Source organism: Arvicanthis niloticus, chromosome 2 (genome assembly GCF_011762505.2).
Source record: "Arvicanthis niloticus isolate mArvNil1 chromosome 2, mArvNil1.pat.X, whole genome shotgun sequence".
NCBI lineage: Eukaryota > Metazoa > Chordata > Mammalia > Rodentia > Muridae > Arvicanthis > Arvicanthis niloticus.
The window spans coordinates 87,333,783-87,356,625 of NC_047659.1; the positions used below are offsets into that span (position 1 = coordinate 87,333,783).

The 22,843-nt window shown below is 40.4% G+C and overlaps 1 protein-coding gene across 15 annotated transcripts in view; it reads right to left on the reverse strand.

Annotated features, from left to right (window-relative positions):
• The window catches only part of Meis2 (Meis homeobox 2), a 201,683-nt gene that overhangs the window by 45,354 nt on the left and 133,486 nt on the right, over positions 1-22,843 (reverse strand). For all 15 annotated transcript variants that reach the window (XM_034493822.2, XM_034493821.2, XM_076929467.1 and 12 more), the window contains one exon: positions 12,026-12,102. In XM_034493822.2, coding sequence (XP_034349713.1) covers positions 12,026-12,102 — 77 coding nt within the window. The remainder of the gene's footprint in view (positions 1-12,025; positions 12,103-22,843) is intronic.

Below are 22,843 nucleotides of genomic sequence, written 5' to 3' on the forward strand. Positions count from 1 at the left end.
CCTATTGTGAAAACAAGCTCATCTTCCCAGAGAAATCATTAGGAACAAACCCCCCTCGTTTCCCCAATCCGTTGTCACTGTGGAAATCAGCCCCAAGCCCTTGCTCTCTAAAACCTGGAGTTGGGTTCTCATTCTATTCTCACCCCATGCTGAATTAGTCACTAAATCCTGCTATGGTTTTTAACAATAGCGATAAAAATTGGTTTCTTTTTCTTCATTTTAATAGCTAAGTCCCTGATTCAGGGTTTTGTTTAAGTCCTTCATAGTCTCCTATGACTGGTCTCTCTATCTCTTCTTCTAATCAATTCAAGACACAATGGTTAAAATCATTTTTCATCTCGCTTGCTTTGACTAGATTTTTTTTTTCAGTTCACAGGCTTAGAATAATAAAATAATAGAATTTTAAGGATAGAAAGGACCTTTAAAAAAATCAACCACTCTTGGTTCTTTAATGGATGAGGGAATAGATACTAAGAAAGGATAAATTGCCTGAGATCACACACATTGTCTGGGTTGGAATTAGACCCAAGCTACTGATGATGGCCGTGTCCATTCTAGTCACAGGTCACACTGCAAGCTGCTGTGTGTGAACACTGCTCTTTCCACTGCTCTAGGAATTTGGGCTCTCTCTCTCTCTCTCTCTCTCTCTCTCTCTCTCTGTGTGTGTGTCTCTGTGTGTGTGTGTGTGTGTGTGTGTGTGTGTGTTAGATACTTTTAGATACTTGCAAGTTTATTTTCCTCTAGAAAGAGAATGCTGTTTTCTTCCTGGACTCAACTCCTTTCCTTCAGGGCCCCTCACACTGCTATCTGTCTACTCACAACAGTTCCTTCCCCTGATTCAGAATGAACTTCAAATCTAATCTCCTGTGAGAAGCAGCTTGCTGAGAGGCCCTCTTGCCCAGTGCATGCTTTTAGTGTGTTTCCTTCCCAAGCCTTTCCATTCTAGCTGGTTTGAATTTGGTTCAGTACCAAGTTATGAACACTTACTAAGACCTCAGCTCTGTGGTTCCATTCAAAAGATGGATAAAAATCCAGAAACTATTTCAGACCATCGGCTCGTTTGCTCTTATAGTTAAATGCCAAGACTCTCATCGACAACACACACTTCAATGTCATTCTGCTGCCTGGTCCAAAAGAGAGATGTTAGTCTTTGTATCTATTTTAGTCTTTTGATAAATTCTACTGTTAGACTGTGGAAGGTATTATCTAGGTAGCTTAAGCAATGAGTGTATTCATTGTTTTATTTTTTCCCCTTTGTTAATAATTTTCTTGTGTTTTCTTGGAAAATCATATCATCTCCATAAACTACCTGTTTCTCTAAGCACTCTTATATTTGTCTTAAAAATTCATTATAATATACTGCAAAGGTTTTTCTCAATTATTTACTAAAACTATATTATTAGAATTATCATTTAAAATTAGTGAACTACTCCATGAAACTGGAAACTTTTATTATACAATAGAATAGAAATTGACTTAGACATAATATATAAAATTCTAAATTTATTTTGTCATCCACCTGATAGTAAATGGGCAGGCATTATTTATATGAGGGTATGAACAGTCAGGAATTCCTCCCGAGACTAAATTATTGGCCATTCTTTAATTAACCTAGCAGAATATGAATTAAAACAGTAGGATATTAGTTTCTGCTGATGATCGAGAAGCATGGTATTCTTATGTCATAACTAAAGCTCAAATCCCAAGGGAAAGAGCATCCTGAAACTGGTGCCCTAGGTGAGTACTAAGAAGTATGTACTTGTCACTGTGATGGGGCCAAGGTATGGGTTTGACTTATCTGTAGAACTGTGAAGCTGGGGCATTTTTTAGTCTGTGGGTTATGGCCCCATTTCCAGAAAAATCTATCCAAGCCTAATGTAACCTAGCAAATCTTTCAAATGAAATAGTCTTGAGGGAGGCGAGTTGTCATTTTCTGACATATTATTTAGGGCTCAGCTCAGGTTTCATTCTTCCCTCTTTCTTCACTAAAAACCCCTGCTCAGTCTCTATAAGCGCCATTTTCTAATTAAGGAAAATGAAACTTGTAATATGGAAAAGGGAGACATGACCTCCCTTGTGAGCCAGCCTCACTCCTACCCTCACACCATTAGAAACACAGAATCCAGGGGTGCTGGCTGTTGTTATTTTTTTTAATTGGTATCACTTTGTCTTTAGTATAAAATGCATGACAATAATTTAGTGAACTCCAGTGTTCCTCTTGTGGCAAATTGATAGCATAATTTTATTATGAGTGGAACAATGACTTCTGGGGTCGGGAGAGATTTTCCCAGGACTACACATAACTCGGTTGACTAAATGTAATACGTGCAGAAGGTAATGAAAACGGAGCTGGGCTCAGCAAGGACTAGGTGATGCCCGTTTCTCATTCCTGTCAAAGGGCTACTCAATCAACCACACCTGCTGCTTATTTAATGTCAGAAGCCACTAAGCTGACAAAGTGCACTGGGGCAATCCCCTCAGAAATGGCACTTGAGTCATGTGCTCTCTGGTCTCTGAACCTGACAGGGTCATATAATCCATGTATGGATTTTAATAAGTCACCTATTATGTTCCCTTTGGTGCTAATTATTTTACACATCACCCGTTTCCTGTTTACTAACGTTGTTGCTTTTGTAATATCATTATGAAAAAAATATGAGGAAAGTTAATCCCTGACTTGGTCTGTTCCTTCATACTGAGGATTTCTCCTTTTCTTGTTTCCGTTTCTATGACTCTGGTCCATGCCATAAAACACAAACTCACAAACAGGCAATTCACTACAACAGCTCAGGTTCACAAGAAAGCTGCATGTGTAGCAGAGTCGCACTGAATCATGCAGATCGAAGTAGCAGGATTCAGTAACTCATGGCTAAGAAGGTATTTGGAATTTGCCCTCTCTCACCTGGCCTCAGGTAACACCGGAAATAAACCAGCTGTGGCTAAATTCCATTGAGCTTCTTTCTACAGATTTCTAAGAAGAAGAAAATTGCTCATGAATCCCCATGCACCTTTTCCACCGCACTAGCAAATAAAATACTAAGAATCAGATCCACAGTTTCGGAAAACTGGACAAACCGACCATATTGCCTAGTTTCAGTACACTTGGAGTTACCACTGTCCATTCTACAACAAAATCTTGTTTGAAGAGAAGACGCTTCTAACTTTCAGAAAACCATGTGTATCATTACTGAAAGTAGCACAGGTTTCAGATTTAAGTGAAATAAAATCTGAAATGCAGGTTCAAAATAGAAGGATTCACTTGGACATTACCAACAGCATTATACAGTGTGAAGTATGCAAACACCCGTGGCCAGAAAGACATCATCTTACCAAACTAAGGGAAGAGAATATCCCTAGTCAAGGAAGACCCATCTTTTTCTCAAAAGCTGAGTGGAAGCCATTAAGTCAAGACCTCTGGGGAAATTTTTCACCTCGTGGACTTTGAGGTTGATTTGAATTCAGATCTGGAGAAGAATTTGTTCCCTGTTCCAAGCACTCTGAATGAGGTCTGCTGACGTTATTGTTTCTTATCTAAAGGCTGGAGGGAAGTTTGGAGCCCTAGAAGTCCATGCTAAACAACCTGAAACCTCAGCCTGCTGGGACTTATCTAAAAGATACGCTGTATCTGGAAACAAGGGGAAACGCTCCATCTCCCAGTGTTTATCTTGCCAGGGAAAGAGAGAAAGAACTTGGCATGTTTCAACCCCAGAGTAGAATGTGTGTGAATCTGAGTGAGGGCCGGGAGTCAGCAGCTAATCTCTAGGGAATGACCAGTCAGCACTGACGATTCCGATTCACCACCCACAAAACCCAACCGAACCGGAAACAACAGGGGATGTTCTGATTAGAAGAAAAACAATGAACAGGAAAAGAACTTGAGGAAAGCAATATTGAAAAGAAAACCAAAGCTTTCTCTACTCCTCTCCCCAAATCTCTAAGGGATCCTCTCCTCCAGATATAAGCTGACTTTCCTTGTTTACACAATAGGAATAAGTAGTTCTGAGTGTCCTAATGGAGGCAGGGAGTGGACGTCTGGGTGGGCACAAGAAACCGCTACCTATCCCTGTCCACTCTCATACTTGAAAAATCCAACACAATAAAACAGCGGTAGTAACAACAAAAAACGAGTCCTCGAGCTCAGGAGGTTAATAGGACCTACATTTACCCATTAACAGAGCAGATTCTCAATTAAGTAATTTTTACAAGGCTGCTCTCCAGTGGGAGAATACATGAATGAACTAGTGAAGTGCACGGGGTGCAAGCAATCTAAAGACTATTCAGAGAGGACTTCTCTCAGAGCGAATTTTTGGAAGCAATTTAAAAAGTAGCCAATACTTCAGGGAATTTTACTGGAAAAAGCCCTGTTAGTGTGTGCGAAGGGGAACACAACAACAACACTGAAGACTGGACCAAGCTGCAGCAGCCATCAGCAGCCATCAGCATGAGAGAGAGAGAGAGAGAGAGAGAGAGAGAGAGAGAGAGAGAGAGAGAGAGAGAGAGAGAGAGAGAGAGAGAGAGAGGAGAAGAGAGGAGAGAGAGAGGAGAGAGAAGAGAGAGAAGAGAGAGAAGAGAAAGAAGAGAGAGGAGCCTGGGAGACAAGGCAGTATTGATACATGCAAATCTATTTTGTATCATTTTAATAGCTTCTAATTTCAGGCTCAGTGGAAGCACTGCACAGGTAAGCTCTCTAGTTTCTACATTCTAAAAATAACCGAAGAGTAACTTAAAAATTCCAATTCCTTGGTTTATTTTTTAAAATACAACTTTTACTTCATCCCTCTGTAATCAGAGCTAGAAATACTTACTAAATCAGTTGCTATAGGATACATTTTCAATGACGTCACTTCACTTTTTTCCCCCTCAGTGAAAAGGAGTAAACAGTCAAGTCAATAGCATCCTCATGTCAAACCCTGCAGCCGCCGAGGTATCGGCTTTTCTTTCAGCAGTACCAGAGAAACCATGCAGATCGTGCCAGTGGAGATGGATAAAGGACCTATTTGAGCAAACCTTGTCTCTCTTCCAAATACTGGCATAATGAAGTGCAGTGGTAGGTAGATCCCTGTGCCCCATGCAAGAGCTGTCTGGAGCTCATTGTTTCTGTCAGTGAAAGAGAGGAGGCTAATTCTAAAAACTTCCAAAAAAATTTAAACACATTATAGGGCAATTTTTCTTCTGTAATATAGAGACTTGAACAACATTAACTTTCAATATAAAGAATTTTTCTCTTTCTCAAAAAAATGTAAACATTTCTTTAAGGGATTTTTTCTTTTTCTTTTTTTTCTTTTCTTTTCTTTTTTTTTTTTTTTTGGAATTGTTTCAAAAATTCGTTGCATTCTTTTTTGGTTGTTTGGTGTTTTCTCTCCAGCACTGTACATTCCTCTAAACGAGAAACTTTTTTTTTCTCCTCTTATTGGCATTCTAACCCAGCAAAGAAATATGCATCCTGAGATAATGCCGCCAGCTTGCTATGAAAACCATATTTCTTTCTTTCTTTATAAAGAAAAAAAAAAAAAAAGGAAAAAAGCACAAAGGAGTGGGTGTAGTTGAACGTAAAGGACTACCTCACCCCCTTGCCTCCTCCCTGGCTTCCCCTTCCTTACTTCCCTCTGCTCCTTTTGTTTACAACTTTTAAAAGGCTCTTGCTGAGTCTGAGCTGACTGCCTACATTTGGACTGAATTGAAATTTCTGGAAATGGTACTTCCATCAGTCCAGGATAGGAACTGTCTGGAATCGCTGATCAATCAGGGCAACGGGTGGGAGGCCTGGCTGCCCCAGTCCATGAAGTGGCCCCAAAGTTCACATTTGTTTTAGTGAGAATTTCTTACCGTGAAATTCGAAATACGGTCTGGTCCCCTTCCCTCCTATGCAAATTTGGTAAATCATGTATGAATTTCTAGCTTAACACCCCGTTTGATTTCCAAGCCCACTTGATCTCAGGGCAGTCTCTCTAGTTAAGCATTCATAATGCCTGTTTTTCTTTCCCTGTCTTTTAATCTCTCAGCTATCCCACACCTTCCTTCTTGTTGTGGGTCTCCAAGAGATAATGAGAGCGCCCTTTGGTGAAGGAGTCCATGTGGAGAAGAACAGAGATGGGAAGTCCTATCACTACTGCAGCCAGGGAGAATCTGTTAGGAGGAAGCCCACTTGTGTTTAGCAGAAGACAGCATGAGACAAGTTGGAAGGATTGGGTCCCCTTGGCCTCTCTACCTCTCTTACAGAGACTGGGTGGTTCTGGCACAGAGAACCTAGAGAGAGAGAGAGATCACTTACCTCTCGCTCTCCATACTGGAGTTCAAGAGCATGCTTTTTTTTTTTTTTTTTTTCATTTCCTTGGCATTGGCAGTCTCAGCACATTAAATGCTGACAATGAATCTAGCACCTGGCAAATTTGACTTGAGATTCAAATGGATTTTTATTCTGAAACATAGACGTTACTTGGAAATAATCACTGCAGACGGCAGCTATGCATTTAACAAATGGCCATAGTGGAAATTGCTGAGCAGAAAGAGGATATTTAGTCCGGCAGGCTTTGCTCTGTCTAGGTTTCTCTCAACCCCACCTCTCTGGTTTATCACTCAATCCTTCAGTCCTTTCTCTCTTGAGATAAAAGTGTCCAGCTGTCTCAGTGCCTCATTTACATTTCTTGCACCACTGGCCAATTATTCCATATGTTTACCGCAAAATTATTCTCTCAATTCCCAGCTTACTCTTGATGTCCTAATATTACAATATTCTTCCTGGTGTGGTGTCTGCTCTCTTGGCGGTGGGATAACAACACACACATACCCTAGAAAATGACTTTCCCTTGCTGTAAAGAGGTCTGACCCTTTCGCCGCTTCCTTTGCGTCCTACTTACTAATTAGGCTTCAAGTTGGACTGGGAAAATCGCTGACATAAACCTGCAAGTGACTGTCCCTCCTGAAGTCCACCTAGAGCATGATGAAGGTTTTGCAAGTCGAAGCATCTAAAGAATTTGTCTGGGACACTGGGTTCCTAGAGAACATGACTGTGTCCATCAGGAAACCACCCTGCTGCCGGCTGCACTTTACTCAGGACTTTGTAGTCCCAACCATGGTACCTTTGATTCCCAGAGCGCTCATAACCTACACCATACTTTACCACAAGTGTCCTTTACCCCAGAGTGGTTCCATTTCACACACAAGAAAGCCAAGTCACCTGTGCTGGTGTCTGGGAAGGAGCTATTTTAAAGCTGCAAGGGAGGATGGCTACTAAGAAGGTAGACTGACTCTCAAGAGATCCTTCAGTCTCAACGGAACAAACTCCTGTGCCTTCTAAAAAATCTGTCATAGGGCCAACCTGAAGTACTACAAGTCAAGCTTCTTCCCTCTACAAGGGTGTTGATCATTTAGAGATGTTACAGCTAACATGATTATGGCTCCTTGTGATGGGGAGATGGCCAAGCAGGACACGAGTAATTAGTAGTTCATCTTAGTTTAAAAGATTGTGCAGGCATTTATCAGTTATGCAAAGGAATTCTCTGGACTGCCTTCACTGAAAAGTTCCTTTATTTAAGTTTCATGTTTTTTTCATTTGGGGACCTGGAATCCTATCTTCTAGGAAGAAGTAAATGCTAGTTTACCTGCATTCCATCAATAGCTCACCCCTGTAGACTTTGGATATTGTTTTGTAGTTGGTTATCATTACTATAATCTCATGAATTTTAAAGAATACAATATAATTTCTTCTTTTAAAAGTTAATCTTGAGCCAGGTACAGTGTCTCATGCCTTTAGTTCCAGAACTTTGAAGTCAGAGGCAGATTTGTGTGAGTTCAAGGCCAGCCTGGTCTATAAAGCAAGTTCTAGATAAGCCAAGGCTATACGGTGAGTGTCCTTCTCAAAAGAACAATAATAATATGGAGACCAAATGCAGTTGTGTGTGTCTGTAAGCCCAAAACTCAGGTGGATAGGTGAGGATTGTGAGTTCAAGGCCAACCTGGACAACATAGAGAATTGTGGGGAAGCAAAACTCTGTTTCAAAATAAAGAAATAACAGTAAGAACATTAATCTATAGATGGGAATTTTAGATAAGTATTATAACTACAATATAATTCTGGTGTTTTGTTGCATGTGAACATGAGTATTTGTGATTTAGCTGAGTTTTACACTTTCTTTCTCTATGGTGTGTGTGTGTGTGTGTGTGTGTATGATATGTGCCTGAGTGGTTTTTGTGTATATTAGTGCAGTATGCATGTACCATAGCAGTCACATGGAAGTTGGCAACCTTTCAGGTCAGTCCTTGAACTCCACCTTGTTTGAGACAAGGTTTCTTTGTTGTCTGCTGTATAAACTAAGGAAGGAGCCCCCAGGCCTCTGCAAATTATCTTGTCTGGGCCTCTCATCTTGCTTTAGGCATAGGGACCTCAGATGGGAATCTCTACTGCCCAGCTTACGTGGGCTCTGGAATTAGAACTTAGGTCTTTTCATTTTCGTGACAAAGATGTGATCCACCGTGCCTGACTTTACGTTTGGATTTTTGAGGCAAAACTTAACTGTGTGGTCCAAATTAACCTGGAACTCACTACACAGCCCAGGTTAGTGTTGAACTCAATGTATCCCACCTGTTCTAATCTCTGAAGCCCTTAGGGTTACAGGTGTGAGGCACCATGCCCGGTCGCCTCATCTATAATGTCATCCTGAAAAAGGAATCTTACTTGATCGGTTTATTATTCATGGACTTCTGAGAGATGATTGACAGGGGAAACGGTATCAGTGTCATACACTCGGATCCTTCTGGAAGTCACACTTTGGTTTGGTTGTGTCATCATGTTTTACACACTCTCTCTGTAAATACATCTGAGAAGTTCTCTGGGGTTCTTTCTAGCCTGGGCTACAAAGGTCCATTACATCTTTACTTCTCTCAGTTACCTTTTAAGCTTCCGTGTTGCTTATTTCTTCTTAGTTTCTAATTACTGATGGTCTTAACTGGCCTGTTTTTAGTGCTTATTGCTCTCATTAGGTATGTGCGGCCATGCTCTGTTGCGTATTAACTATAGATGTCGGCTTCCCTGACTATACTCTAAGTCCCTGGGTGTAACCCTTGTGTTATGTAAGACTGGACTCTGGCCATACCTGGCTGATGGGGGAAGGGTTTAAAGTTTAGAAACTATTTGTTTTCTTTAATTAACTTTTATTTGTGTGTATGTGTGTGTTCATGTGTGTATTTATGTGTGTCTGTGTCTGGTATGCTTGCACTGGGGATATGCCCACAGAGACTTGGAGATACAGATTGTTGTGAGTCTTCTAACCTGAGTTCTGGGGGTCAAATTCAGATCCCCCGGACGATCAGCAAGTGTCCTTAATCACCGAGCATCCCTCCAGTCCAGGAACTACTTTTGATCCTTTATTTTTTCTGGGAATAACTGATCTCGAGGTCTAGGACATTCTTTTATTGTTCATTCTTCCTGTCAGTCTACGCATCTGAGGTCTGTGATTCTGAAGCCTCCTGAAAGAGGTTAGTCAGCACTGTTTCAAAGGTGACTTTGTCAAGGCAGTGGATGGACAAGTTCAAAATGAACCAGTGTGGGGAGTGTTCCTCTTCAGATTCCTTTCTGAAATCCCCGGATAGGGGGCCCCTGTGTTCAACTCTTGGCAGTGCTTCAGGGGAACTTGGGGAGCCGTCCCCATGAGTCACGCCTTATTATCAAAGTTATGGTAACTATTAGCTAAGAATCGGACCTAAGGGCAGGATTACAGACATTTTTCAGAAGGAAGTGTGAAAATTAGAAAGAAGGAATTATTTTGTAGAGACAGAGGTGTCAACGTTTATCCCATATTACGGCAAATGTGCCACGTGACAGACTGTCATGTCCTCACCCTCAGCAAATGTGGCCCAAATCACAGGGAAACAAGACACCCTAAATATCACACCAGCTGAACTCCTGCACATGCCTTGGGGCTCGGTGGAATTCAGAAAAGAACGGTCCTTTCTTCCAGGTCCCAGCCAGGTGTCTGTCTGTGAGGAGGGCTGGTCTTTAGATAGAGAACTGAGTCGTCTTTTCTCTTCAAGGGCAATGACTACATCAAACAAGTGCCGGGAATGGATGAAATGTGACAGCGGTTTCAAAGGAAGGTCAAATGTCAATGCCAAATATCAGAGTAGAAACATTCCATTTCTTTCAAAAATTTTCACGACAACTTCCCTGAATGTGTCCCAAATTTACAAAAACAAAACAAAACAAACACCCCAACAACCACATGTCTAAAGTGATGTTAATTGTACCAGACACCATTGGATATATATGCAGTACCTTACACTGGAGACCAGTGGGCCATAAAACAGCAAGTGGGGCTGCATCTCCTAAACCTAACCCAGAATATGTTTATTTTATTGTTTCAGACCACAGATTACTTGAACTGGGAGCAGGAATGAGAGTGTATATATTTACACATTATATATTTACATCAGGAGGCCTCTATCAATGCACTGTCCCAGATACATCTCACCCCGGAGATTATAACCTTTATTCCAAGATTTTGTTCTAAAGAGTATCTTTAAATGTACATAGCTCCAATCTCTAGAAGAAAATTAAAGAGAATCCCGGTCTGTATTGTCTATCCTTTTTTTCTGCCTCTCTTTTCGGGTTAGCAGTTTATTTCTGCATTAATCACCCTGACAGAAGCAAGGCAACTCAATTTTCTGCTTCTGTAGGTAGGCACATCACTTTCTGTACAACAGTAGGCATGAAAAGGGCTGCAGCTAAGCTTTGGTTACTGGTGTAATTGAAATGCTATCCACACTATAGGGTGCATTAAAGTCAGATAACGACAGTTCCTGTGGCCAATTTAAGTAGCTTGACTTCCCTGGGAAAAAAAAAATTGCCTGACAGATAAGGCAGACAAACTGGCTAATTCTCCAAGCATGTCTCTCATTGTGATCCTAGAAAAATGAGAAAAAAATGAATCACAGAACCACAAAATCAATTGACCCTCGGGTAGCTCATCAGGCAGCGAGTCTGATAAACCTAAAAGCTTTGTTAATGTCTGCCTGCCTGTATCCCACAGATAGAGCACTTTGTAAATGAACCTGCTTTGATAAATATATTAAGGAAAGCTGTGAATAAAGCCAGAGACTTCTCATTTGTAAATACAACCTCTGCTACATGGAATTAGAATGATAAAGTGGAGTTCCATGTAATTAAGTTTGTATAAGGCCTGAAATCCGTGCAAATACTTCCCCTGAATTTTGAAAGAAAACTGTCAGTTCAATTAATCTGAACATCACCCCAAGAATGTACAGAACAAAATTAAGCTGCTGATAAAACCTGGGCCAGTATTTTGATAAGTAATTCCTATATCATTTCTTGGCCACTGTGATCATTTTATTTAATCCCTTACCCCTCCTCTTTCCTCAGTTACCCTCTAAGCCATGTACAAAGGGTAGATGGCCCATATACCACCATGCAAGTAATCTAAAGCACAAGCTAAAAATGGAAAAAAGCCTTCTCTTCTATTAAAAAAATATGGTAAATAAATACCTCTGAGGTGGTTCTAAAACACCCTGTGTCTACATTGTTCCTTAGAGTCCAGACAAAAGAAACCCTTCTCGGAAATAGTGGCTGTATTCGAGCATTGTGCAAAAAACACACGGGCAACAGTATTCGACAGGAACGAGCCAGATAGAGTTTGTGATTTGGGTGGGGAATTTTAAAGCATTAGAGATGGGGAAAGTCAGCTCTGGGGAGACAGATAAGGAAAGAAAGAAAGAAAGAAAGAAAGAAAGAAAGAAAGAAAGAAAGAAAGAAAGAAAGAAAGAGAGAAAAAAAGAAAGAAAGAAAGAAAGCAGCTGAAAGAGCAGAAGCAATAGTGCAAAGCCCATTTGTCTAGGCTGCCTGTCCCTCACCCTAAGAGTAAATTTCACCTCAGGGAAGAAATGCAGGAGTTACACTTGACTTCCTTTGTTCCAGAAATAAAACCAAGGAAGAAAAGTAAACAATTATTCAGGAACCCCACTTTAGTCCAGAGGGAGAGAGAGAGAGAGAGAGAGAGATCTTAGGGTCACTCACCAGTTGTTCACTTGCAGAATTGTCAGTCCCGTGTCTTGCGCTAACTGTTTCTTCTGCTCTTCTGAAGGGTACGGGTGCTGATGAAGAGACAAATGTTTTAAAAAGATGCATCAGAAGTCGGGAAAGAGCCACATACTTCTAATCGTGAAACCACCCTTGGTGCATTCTTTATTCTACGGCTCTGTTCTCCTTGTCACACTTAAAAATATGTTTAACTTGCTGACAAGTGTGGACAGGAGCCAGTAGGGGCAGCCCAACTTTCTATCACAATCTGTAGGACCAGCAATGAATGTCCAGGTGCCTAGGTCACTTCATGTTTTTGATCAGTCGGGGGTGGAAAGTATCCTGCAATGGCATCAGAATTCTGGTGTCTCTATTCCTGTCTGTTGCATGTAGACAGCTTGTAGACCCATTTCCTTTGCTCCCTTGTGGGTTTATGAGGAATTCTTACTCCATGCTACTTTTGAGAGATTGGTCTGCGTAACTATTATTTCTTAGTTAATGTGAGGCTAACCACAGTAGAAATTTGGACTCTTGGCTTATATGTCATCACAACTATTTTGGAAGCCAAGGTAAAAGGATTGGATGCAAAGTTCTTAGTCTGGGGGGGGGGGGTTGCAATTCTTTAATTTTTATTGATTAGTGCTCTGAACTGTCAAGGTCACGTACAGTGACTCGCCCAGATTACCTGTCCCTTATCCTTTGCGTACATCTCACATCTCAAGGGAGGAGTCAGTTTTATGACTTGCTTCCTATGGAATTTTTCCATGTTAACTTCAAGTACAGCATCGAGAGAACAAAGCCATAGGTTTTGTTTTTTAATTCTTTTCTTCCTATCACAGTTCACTCACATTGATAACGAACAACACCCCCGTTATCCCCCTCTCCCTTTTCCCCTCTCATCTTGAATCCCAGGATTGTTATTTTACAATCATACAATTCCTTCAAGAGCTTCTGTGCTGCAGGGCACGTAGTTATGAAACGCATCTGTTACATAAGGTCCTGTTCAAAATTCACTGGTTTTCTTAAACGGAAACGGAAACTTTTATCCCTATGTCAGAGTTGTTCATAGACTAGAAAGCCTTGAGTCATAACTATTTCCCACCAGCATCACTAAAGAGTCATCAGGGGGCTGGTGCAGAAGTGCCTCCCACTTCTTTTGCAAAGGACCCAAGTTCAGTTCCCAGAACCCATGTTGGGGAGCTCACAGCTGCCTGTAATTCCAGATGCAGGGTATCTAGGACCTCTGGGTTATGATGGCACCTGGATTATCGTGCATGCCCCCTCCCCCGACAACCCAACATACATTTATACATACAATTAAGAGTACAACAGATAAATCTTTAAAATATTCTAATCATCCCGGCAACAGAGGAAGGGGACAATTTTCAATCATCTAAGAATTCAATCCTCAGGTATTTCATCTTTCACAATAGGGTGAATCATCCAAAAGGTGCATGATTGTTTGTTCGAGAACCCACATGCCGTAGGTCCAACAAAATCCCCTGTATAGCAAAAGGGTTAACTAGATCTGTATTAATATAGAAGGCAGGCTTTTAATATTCTGCAAATGTTAACAAAGAAAGATGATAATGTTGAGTTAATATGGGTTAAGCATAAAATGAAAATAAATTTTTCTGATTGCGAGGTGTTGACACTTTTTTGGCTAGGGCCTGCAGCCTGTTCCTTAAAGCTGTGTAATTACAGAAGGCTTTGCCCCTCCTTCCCCCTCCTGCTAGAGTCTCCCCACATTAGTAATGACCCCTTCACTGCTTCAAAAACCACTAATGGTCTTCAGCAGAGGCAAGAAAAATGAACAGGGTAAATTGGAATCCACAGTCAGTAATTTGCATCCTGTGAGGCTGCTTTGGTCACTCGTGCTCACTCCTGGTCATCAATCGCTGCCTGTCAGGTACTGCACTCTGCCTCTGTGACAAATACGCCTCCTAACACTCCGATTCGTCCAAACAATGTAATTGTCCTCTATTCTCCTTTTGGTAATGGAGAAAATGAATGACTCACAAACAAGGGTTGTTCATCGCAGACGCAGAGGTGCCTTCAAACTGGAAGAGGCCTAGAGTACAAATTTTAATTGACTGAAGACATTCTTTGGAGAGGAAATGACAATTTTTTTAAAAAAAATCTTCCTGTCAAGGTATTTCCTGACCAAAATCAAGGCAGTGGTCTCCCTTTGAGTTTCTGCTACTCTGATTTCTGAGAACCTAGCTTTATAGGTTGTCAACCCAGGGGGAAAAATTGTGCAAACAGCAAAAATCAAAACAGAAATAAAGATGCATTCCCCAGAATGTAGAGAAAGAGGCTGGTGATGTAACATGCCTCTGTGTGCTGTTTCTTCATTCTCTTTGTCTCTTTCTGTCTCTCTCTGTCTCTGTCTCTCTGTCTCTCCCTCCCCCTTTTTCCCTTTCTCTCTCTGTGTCTGTCTGTCTTTCTGTCTGTCTGTCTTTGTCTCCTCTTCGAACTACCCTGCCATGTGTGTGTTTTTTTCTTGTTTTCTGCATTTGTCCAAAAAAGTTCTGGCAAGTGTGAGGTGTGTGTGTGTATGAGAGAGAGAGAGAGAGAGAGAGAGAGAGAGAGAGAGAGAGAGAGAGAGAGAGAGGAGAGAGAGAGACAAAGTAATTTAGGAAAGGTACAGAAAATAGAGGCTACTAGATTGCTAGAGAACCAATTCCTTCAAGTTTGATGGTAAATCCTGATTGAATAACAAGAATGCTTTCTAGTGTTTTATGAGAAACGCAATCAAGAGACTGCAGAATTTTGTAAACAGTGCATTTTATCATGGGAATCCCTAGCTATACTTTCTTTATTTCATAAGTACTTTCAAATTCTACTCAGAGTCATTAAAAACATTGGTACCTTACCAAAATTCACCTTGCACAGATGGCTTTTCCCCCTGTTAACTAATAGGGAATACTAGAAGAAGTTTTTCAGTTGTTTGAGTGCCATTCTGTAAGTTTTGAGCACTCTAGATCCGTGCCCCTTTTATACGTGGGGTGGACTGCTGATCTGTAAGTGTCCTGGTAGTCGGCCACTGGATTTCTAAAATTAAAAGGGCAATTGAGAACAATCAGCTTCAAAAGGGATTGGGACGTGACAATGTGTTTTAGATTAATTTACAAGTATATGTTCATATTTAAGGGCAATCCACGGAACTAAAGGACTTCTCTTGCATGACCTGTCGTGTGCATGCCTTATTGGGACAGACATCATGTTGAAATAATAAACAGGGGAAGCCTCTACTTCTTCTTTGATGTATATTACTAAATTTATGTTTGACTGGTTCAAATTTAAAATAAACTTAGCTATGTTTGCACTTGGAAACTGAAGTGGAGCACAAGAAATAATTTGTTGTCAATCCCCATGCTCCTGGCCTGAAGCTCTAGTTTTGACTGTTCACTGTTGGGGGCCAACTCACTTGGGTCCAATAGCCCAGAGGTGGCTCAGCTTACTCCTAAGAGGATACTGCTGTAACACAATAGTAATGATGATGAGTCCCTTCATCAGTATAACACTAAAGGTTAAGGGTTTTCACATCTCAACGTAACTCCGAGGCTACCAGTGAATAAAATCGCATCCTGAAAGGCCTCCTTACTTGCAATATCAACTAGAAAAGGTTGGGAAAGTGAAAAGGGCACGTATAGCTCTTGTGATTCCACAGAGAGGGAACATGTTCTTTAATGGCCTCTCATGTACAGATTCACTTGAAAGCAAGATGTCTTTTCCCAAGATACTACATAACTCCTCTCCTTCTTTTTAGGCTAGACCAAGCATAAGATACTTGGTAGATCAAGTACAAGGAAGTGGGGCTACAGCACTGTTACATCCCTGGGACATTCGGTGAGAAGGCCTTTAACAATTATCATTTTTGACTAGCCCCTCTCTAAGAATGTCCGAACTAGAACTGGTTGATCATGAATTTCATTCTGTGTTGCAAAGATTTATGCTGCTGTTGTAAAATTATAAGTGATACTTCAAAACAGCCCACAAACAAGGAATGCACATTGAATTTAAAAGGGAGTTATTTGCAAGACTAAAGCTGTTGTAAGTCATTTAAGCATCTCTCAGCTGGATTGAAATCTAATGAAATGTGACTTTTTTCTAAGCCAGGGGTAGGGAGAGTTGGGATGGGTTGGGGAGTGGGGTAGTTTACCCCTTTAGCCACAGCACTAGGGAAACCCATGCAGGTTGGTTGATCTCTGTGACTTTGAAGCCAGCTTGGTCCACATAGAAAGTTCCAGGCTAGTCAAGGCTACATAAATACATACTTTGTCAAATTACTTGTGTAATGCAACAGAAAAATGGTCAAGGAACTTGCTGTGAAGGATGATGTTAGATAGAATCAATTCCTGTTATCATAAGGATGATAAATTTTGCTTCCCAACTTCTCACTAACAAACTGACTTTACAAAGTTAAACCAGGTGACTTTATATTTTTTGTAAATAATCTTTCTCATGGATATCTGTTCTTTTAAAGGTTTTATCTTAATTTGTGTGTGTGGAGGGGTGTCTGCACATCTGAGTTCAGTTGCTCTTGTGGACCAGAGGCTTTGGATTCTCCAAGATCTAGAGTTATGGGTAGTTGTAAGCTGCTGAATGTGAGTGTTGGGCAAGAGCCATCTCTCCATCCCTGGGACCTTGATTCTGGTTATGTTAGTCACATAAGAAACCCTCAAAGTAATTTCCCCAATGTGGACAAAGAAACGCCTTTGGGAGGATATCATTTATCCATACTTAATGGATCATGTAAACAAAGCTAGGACTTATTCCTTGTGTAAATAAATTCATCTTCTAATAAAAGAAAGGTCAAACTAAGTCATTAATTTAGCAACTTTTTTATGTGAATAACAATTTCTATATCATGAATAGAATGTACGTTTCATCAAATTTAAAGATGAAACACAAAGCAATGCAAAAGATATTTTAAAGCTCCCCCGTCTTTGTTTCTCAAGGTAATATCTTCCTTATCCTACTAAATTTCCAAATAAATTTACTAGATCTTTATAATTATGTTTTCACTGTCCTGTCTTATTTACATCTCTCTGGGGTATAACTTCTTTATGTATGGAGAGCTTTATGTGGTTTTCATGTTTGAAGTTCTCTTCTCTTCACTCGCTGCTTTTTTATTTTTTGAGATAGTGTCACACTGTGTAGCTTTGGCTGACCGGAACTGTGTAAACCAGGCTGGCTTCAAACTTAAAAAGTTCTGTCTGCCTCTGCCTCCCTAGTGCTGGGACGAAAGGTGTGTGCTACCCCTGGCTGCTTTCTCATTGCTTCTACGTATTTGTATCAAGAGTGGCGAGCCCAGCCACTGGTTCTCTTTCACATCTTGTCAGTAGCTCTTTCATATTGTCTATGACTGGGCCTGAGATATTAGTCTGGGGTTCTAAAGTAATGGGGTTAGCAGAGCCGTACCTGACATAATCATCATCTGAGCCATAATAATAGCAAAATTTGTGATGGTTAATTCTGATTTCCCCCCCAATACCCCCAGAATCAATTCTGATGTAAGATGAACCAATAGAGTAAATTCAGTGTTCATTCTTGGGTGACTTTAAAAAGTCGCTAATTTGGGAGATCATAGAGCTGAGGGTACATGCTTAGCTCCTTTCTAGCTTGCTGGAGGCAACACCTCTGACGAATGGCTATTGTAACAGTTGCATAACCATTTTTTCCCTAGAAATTTGAAAAAAAAACCATATATATTTTTGCCAAAATACTGATTCTTCATTGGAGCCCACAGGTCCCTGACTGGTGGCTAAATGGGATAAAAGGCTTAGCATCTCTGTCTTTATATCATGTCGGCCATCTTTGCTGCTTCAACCTGTGAAGCATACTCCTCTGAGCTCTGGAAGCATACATGCTGATCGTTTGAGAACTGTTTAATGCATGGCTAACTTTACTTATTGCTCATGGAAAATGGCATGTATTTCTTCTATCCTGCCTAAGATTTTCTTTTTAAACAAGTGCCTGCAGTCCAGGGCTTTGTCACAAGACCTAGACTAAACCACAAGGTTAGGGCATTCACACAAAACGATGACACCATGGGTAACTCAGCAGTTTCTAAGTGAGACTGACTGCCCTTTAGTCCACCAAGTACAAGGCTAGCATGTTTATACACCGGAAGAACATCTTTGAAACTGTGCCCATGACTAATTGACAATTATAGAAGTTCAGCCTACCCCAGAAAATCAATAAAAGCCTACTGCTCCTTTTGCTAAGCCAGCAGCCTGAGCATCCTCTTCTTCTCTCCTTCCTTCTTCTTTCTTTTCTTCCTTGCTTTTTTCCTGCTTTCTTTCTTTCCTCTCTCCTTTTGTCCCTTCTTTCTTTTCTCCCCCCCCCCCTTTTTTCAAGACAGCTTTACTCTATAGTCTAGCTCAGGTTGCCAGGCTAAATAGAACTCACGTTTGTAGCTTATGCTGGCCTTGAAACCATGACAAAATTCTCTTGCCTTCTGAGTGCTGAGATTATAGGCCTGTTCAGCTCCAATCACCTGTCCGATTATTGCTGGCTTCTCTTTTGCTTACAAGCTTAAGTCTCCATAAGGGGCTCAGTCTTTCTTCTTCATAGTATACGGCTTAGTATTCCTTCTACTGTTTCCACACCATTAGATGCTGCCTTCTGGTATCATCCTTATACTTAATGAAAGACTTTTCCATTCTAGCATTTATGTTTTTCATGAGCTCTATTTCCCCCCTTTCCTTTGGTAATGGTGCTTTGACATCTATCTTGGAAATATACTAAGCTATGATAAATTGACTTCAGCTTAGACAATCACCATAGCTAACTACGCTGTCTGCATGGAAGACATCCAAGTTAAATTAAGGAATTTTATCATGGAACTGCCAAATGGCTCTTTATTCACTGCAGTTACTATGTGTAGTAGGACGCATTCTCGGTGTGGGAATGAACTTTGTTGCTATCAAATGGGGAGAAGAAACCTGGCTGTAAAGGGAGCTCCTATCGACAACAAATGTCTGTCAACATTTCTACACCTGGATGGAAAGTTCCCTAAAACTGGCCTGCCTTCACCTTCGGGCACTTGGACCAAAAAGTTGGCCATAACTAACATACATAGCCCAATTCAGATTATCTGGAATTTTCTGGGTTTGTTCCCTCACCACCTCCCCTCCTCCAGCTAACAATGACCATTTATTTTATTTTGTATTTATTCTGGGGAGTAAGACTCGGAGGTAGTAGATGAAGGAAAAGGACCAGAGCCCATCATTCTGCTTTGTCAAGCACAGCAGAAACCCGACAGACAGCTCAAGATTTTAAACCATTTGTCCAAGCTGTGATTCCAGCCGATTAAAACATCACACGATCAGAAAGATAGAACTCTGGATGTGCAATGAATGTGGGATTGTGAAGATTTTCTATCTAAATTGGAAAAGCAAAATGTAAGGTTGAATTGTGTTGCTGTTTCCATATAATGACTGAGAAAAAGCGTCAGCCTATTTCTTGGGTAAAGCGGAAACACTTATGGGACATGAATATAAATTTGCTAGCCAAAATACCTGAGAAGTACTTAATTGCAAAGACCTTATAGTAACCAGAAACAACAGAGATCACTGCAATCATCAGGCTGATTCAGGGATATTTGATTTCAATTCCAGAGGGAACACGTATTTGACATAATATGATTCTTACATCTCCATCATTCACATGGTTCAACCTTTCAAGCCAACAGTAGCGAAACTCCCGGAACTGGAAGCAATCATTCCCTCCAGACTCCTTGGTCTTCCCTCTCCTCTTGTGCTTCCCTCTCCTCATCTCCATGTGCACTTGAGTTACATCCCTCACTAATCTGAAAAACCACTTGAGAGACAAGTTCGTGTTTTTATTTGTGTTTGAACTTTTGTAGCATTTTGCATAGCGTTTTCTGAATAATAAGTCTTCAGTACACACTTGTGAACAAATGCATTCCTTCTGAACTTGAGAAATTTTTTGATAGAAAGGACTGCCTTTGCTGCGTATACAATAAGTAAATTCACAGATAAATATTGGAAAGGTTCAGATAGTCATTTAACTGTTTTAACAACACACTATTTGGGTATTTGAAAACATCTGAGTCTTCCCATCTTCATCCAGATGTTTGGTGTCATGGAAACACAAGCTTCAAATTCAAATGAGTAGTTTCTAAATATTTTTTTATGCCAGATATATATTTGGAGAAAGAAAATGTGGCTATTTATGGAAGACTCATTTTCATTTAAGTTTACATGGAAATAAACAGATAAAATTATAACAACTGTATCTTTTAAAATTAAGAAATTTAAGAAACTTTTATCAATGGTTAGATCCTATGATATTAATATTCGACAGACTTGAAGCCACAGTGGAAAGGCCAAAGAACAGAGAGAGCTAAATATGGTGGCTCATGCCTGTAATTCCAACAGGATATAAGGAGGCAAAGTGTTTCACATTTAAGGCCAGCCTAGGTTACATAGCAATACCGAGAGAGAGAGAGAGAGAGAGAGAGAGAGAGAGAGAGAGAGAGAGAGAGAGAGAAACAGAGAGAGACAGAGAGACAGAAAGAGACACAGAGACAGACAGAGACACAGAAAGACAGAGACACAGACAGAGACAGAGAGACAGAGACACAGACAGAGACAGACAGAGACACAGAGAGCCAGAGAGATAGAGACAGAGACACAGAAAGATAGAGAGGCAGAGACAGACACATGCACACATATACATATAACCCCACACCCAAAAGTCACAAAAGAACAAAAAGAAAAGGGTCTGGGAATGAACTTCAACAGCAGAGCATTTGTCTAAAGTGCATGAAGCACCCAAAGGGAAACAAGTGGAAGAGGAGGAGGAGGAGAAAGAAGAAGAGGAGGAGGAGGAAGAAGAAGAAGAGGAAGAAGAGGAGGAATATGAAAAGAACAGAGTGATCTTAGGCCTGTTAATTCCAGATACCTGGGAGGTTGAGTCAGGAGGATTGCACGTTTAATCTAACTAGGGTAAATCACTGAGACTCTTGCTCAAAATAAAAAGTAAACACAGAGCTGGAGATACCTCTGTGGGAAGAGAATTTGTTTAGCATAAAATTGAGAAATGAAAAGGGGTCATTTGAACTACTAAAGTTAAGGCTAAAGGATGTTTAGAATCATGCAGAAATACTTCTCTGTATTTTCAAGGAGATTCGTTACATGACCATCTTCTAACGGTTCAGACAGGGCTTATCTAGTACGAGGGACGAGATTATGCAGTGGTCAGATTCTACTGACACTAGCTTCACTTCTAGATGGAATCCAAAAACGTATAAAAAAAAAAAAACACTGCCAAAGACATTTGCAAAGAGAGATTTCAATTTTAAGCACGGCAAAAATAATTACTTCCCTATTGATGAAGACTTAAAAGCTCAGTAGAATTTTATTTTGAAGATAAGGGAAATACATTCATAAGGCTGAAGAAAGATAATTTCTATTTAACATTGGTTAGGATGCTCCCATGAGCTGCTTGTCCATGCATGTCACACTGCCTCTATGCCTAATAGCAATCTTACTAAATGAACCCAAAGTCCCAAACAAGGCCTCGACTCATTTAGCAATCATTTCACACTTCTACACCATGATCAAATTAATATTTTATGGGGCCACACTGTTCTACAGTCAGACCACTTTTCCAAAAAATTGAATTTTGTGCTTATTTATTTTATGGATCATTTGTTGAAATGGATTTCAAAACAGGTTTAGGCTATTTAGATTTTCCAGTGAACTGCAAACGAAAAACTCACACACTCAGAACTGAAAGGGACATCAGAGGCCATCTAACCCAAGCTTCTCATTTTATGCCTAATGAAACCCAGGCTGGGGAGGCAAAATCACTTGTCCACTGGTTTGCCCAGTTGGCATCTCTTTCTTTAAGAGGCCTCTAACACCCCAGAAAGAAGACTTTTCACATTATAGAACCTCAGAGAACATGTTATAGGAGATCTTATTACATTTTAGAAATTATAAATACCAATGTTCAGACTTTGTTGCGTTAGTTACTTAGTAACACAAACAACCCTGTCTGAAGTTTCCCTGTTTGCCACACTATCCTGCCAGTGTTTGATTACTTGTTCCAAGGTTAGACTCATTTCTCATTGAAAACAGAGATGCGTTAGCCATGTTTTACTTCCAGAATCTGGCTGGGGCTCTCCCTGGCCTGTTGATGTCTTCAGTACACAAGGGTCAAACTAATCAAGTTTGAAAATACAGACACGTAAATTCTTTGCTATTTTTTTTAAAAATACTTTTGATACTTTTTGAAATTAGGGAATTGAATTAGGTAAGCTGAAGTGCTAGAGAGTGAATGAGAAGGGAGAGTGAAGAGGGGCTACCTGAAGAGGAAGGAAGCACCAGCTCCATAACCATGCAGCATTCAGTACTTTTGTCTTTGGTGAACAGTTTCCCTTGTTCAACACAAGACATCTAAGTATGCAGTACATAGTTAAACAATAAGATACTTATATCTTCTCTTCTGTAACAATTCTACTTAACAAGTCTGGCCACACTGCCACATGAGCTGGAGTGAGGAGGTAATGAGGATGATCAATTAGCCCAGGACAGTATCCCTTCTGGAACTTAAAGTTTGGATAGAAACAAACATGGGTTAAATAACAAGGAATGCTTAAGAAACATTAAAAGCTATAAAACAATTCCACTCTGCTTATTCCAAATTTATCTGCATTAACTTTATAATGAATAATTTCATTTGACATTCGATAAAGACACATCAAGATCTAACTTGACAGGAGAAAGCTTATAGAATTTGAAGAAGAAGCGGTTTTTTAAACAATGTTATCTTCTT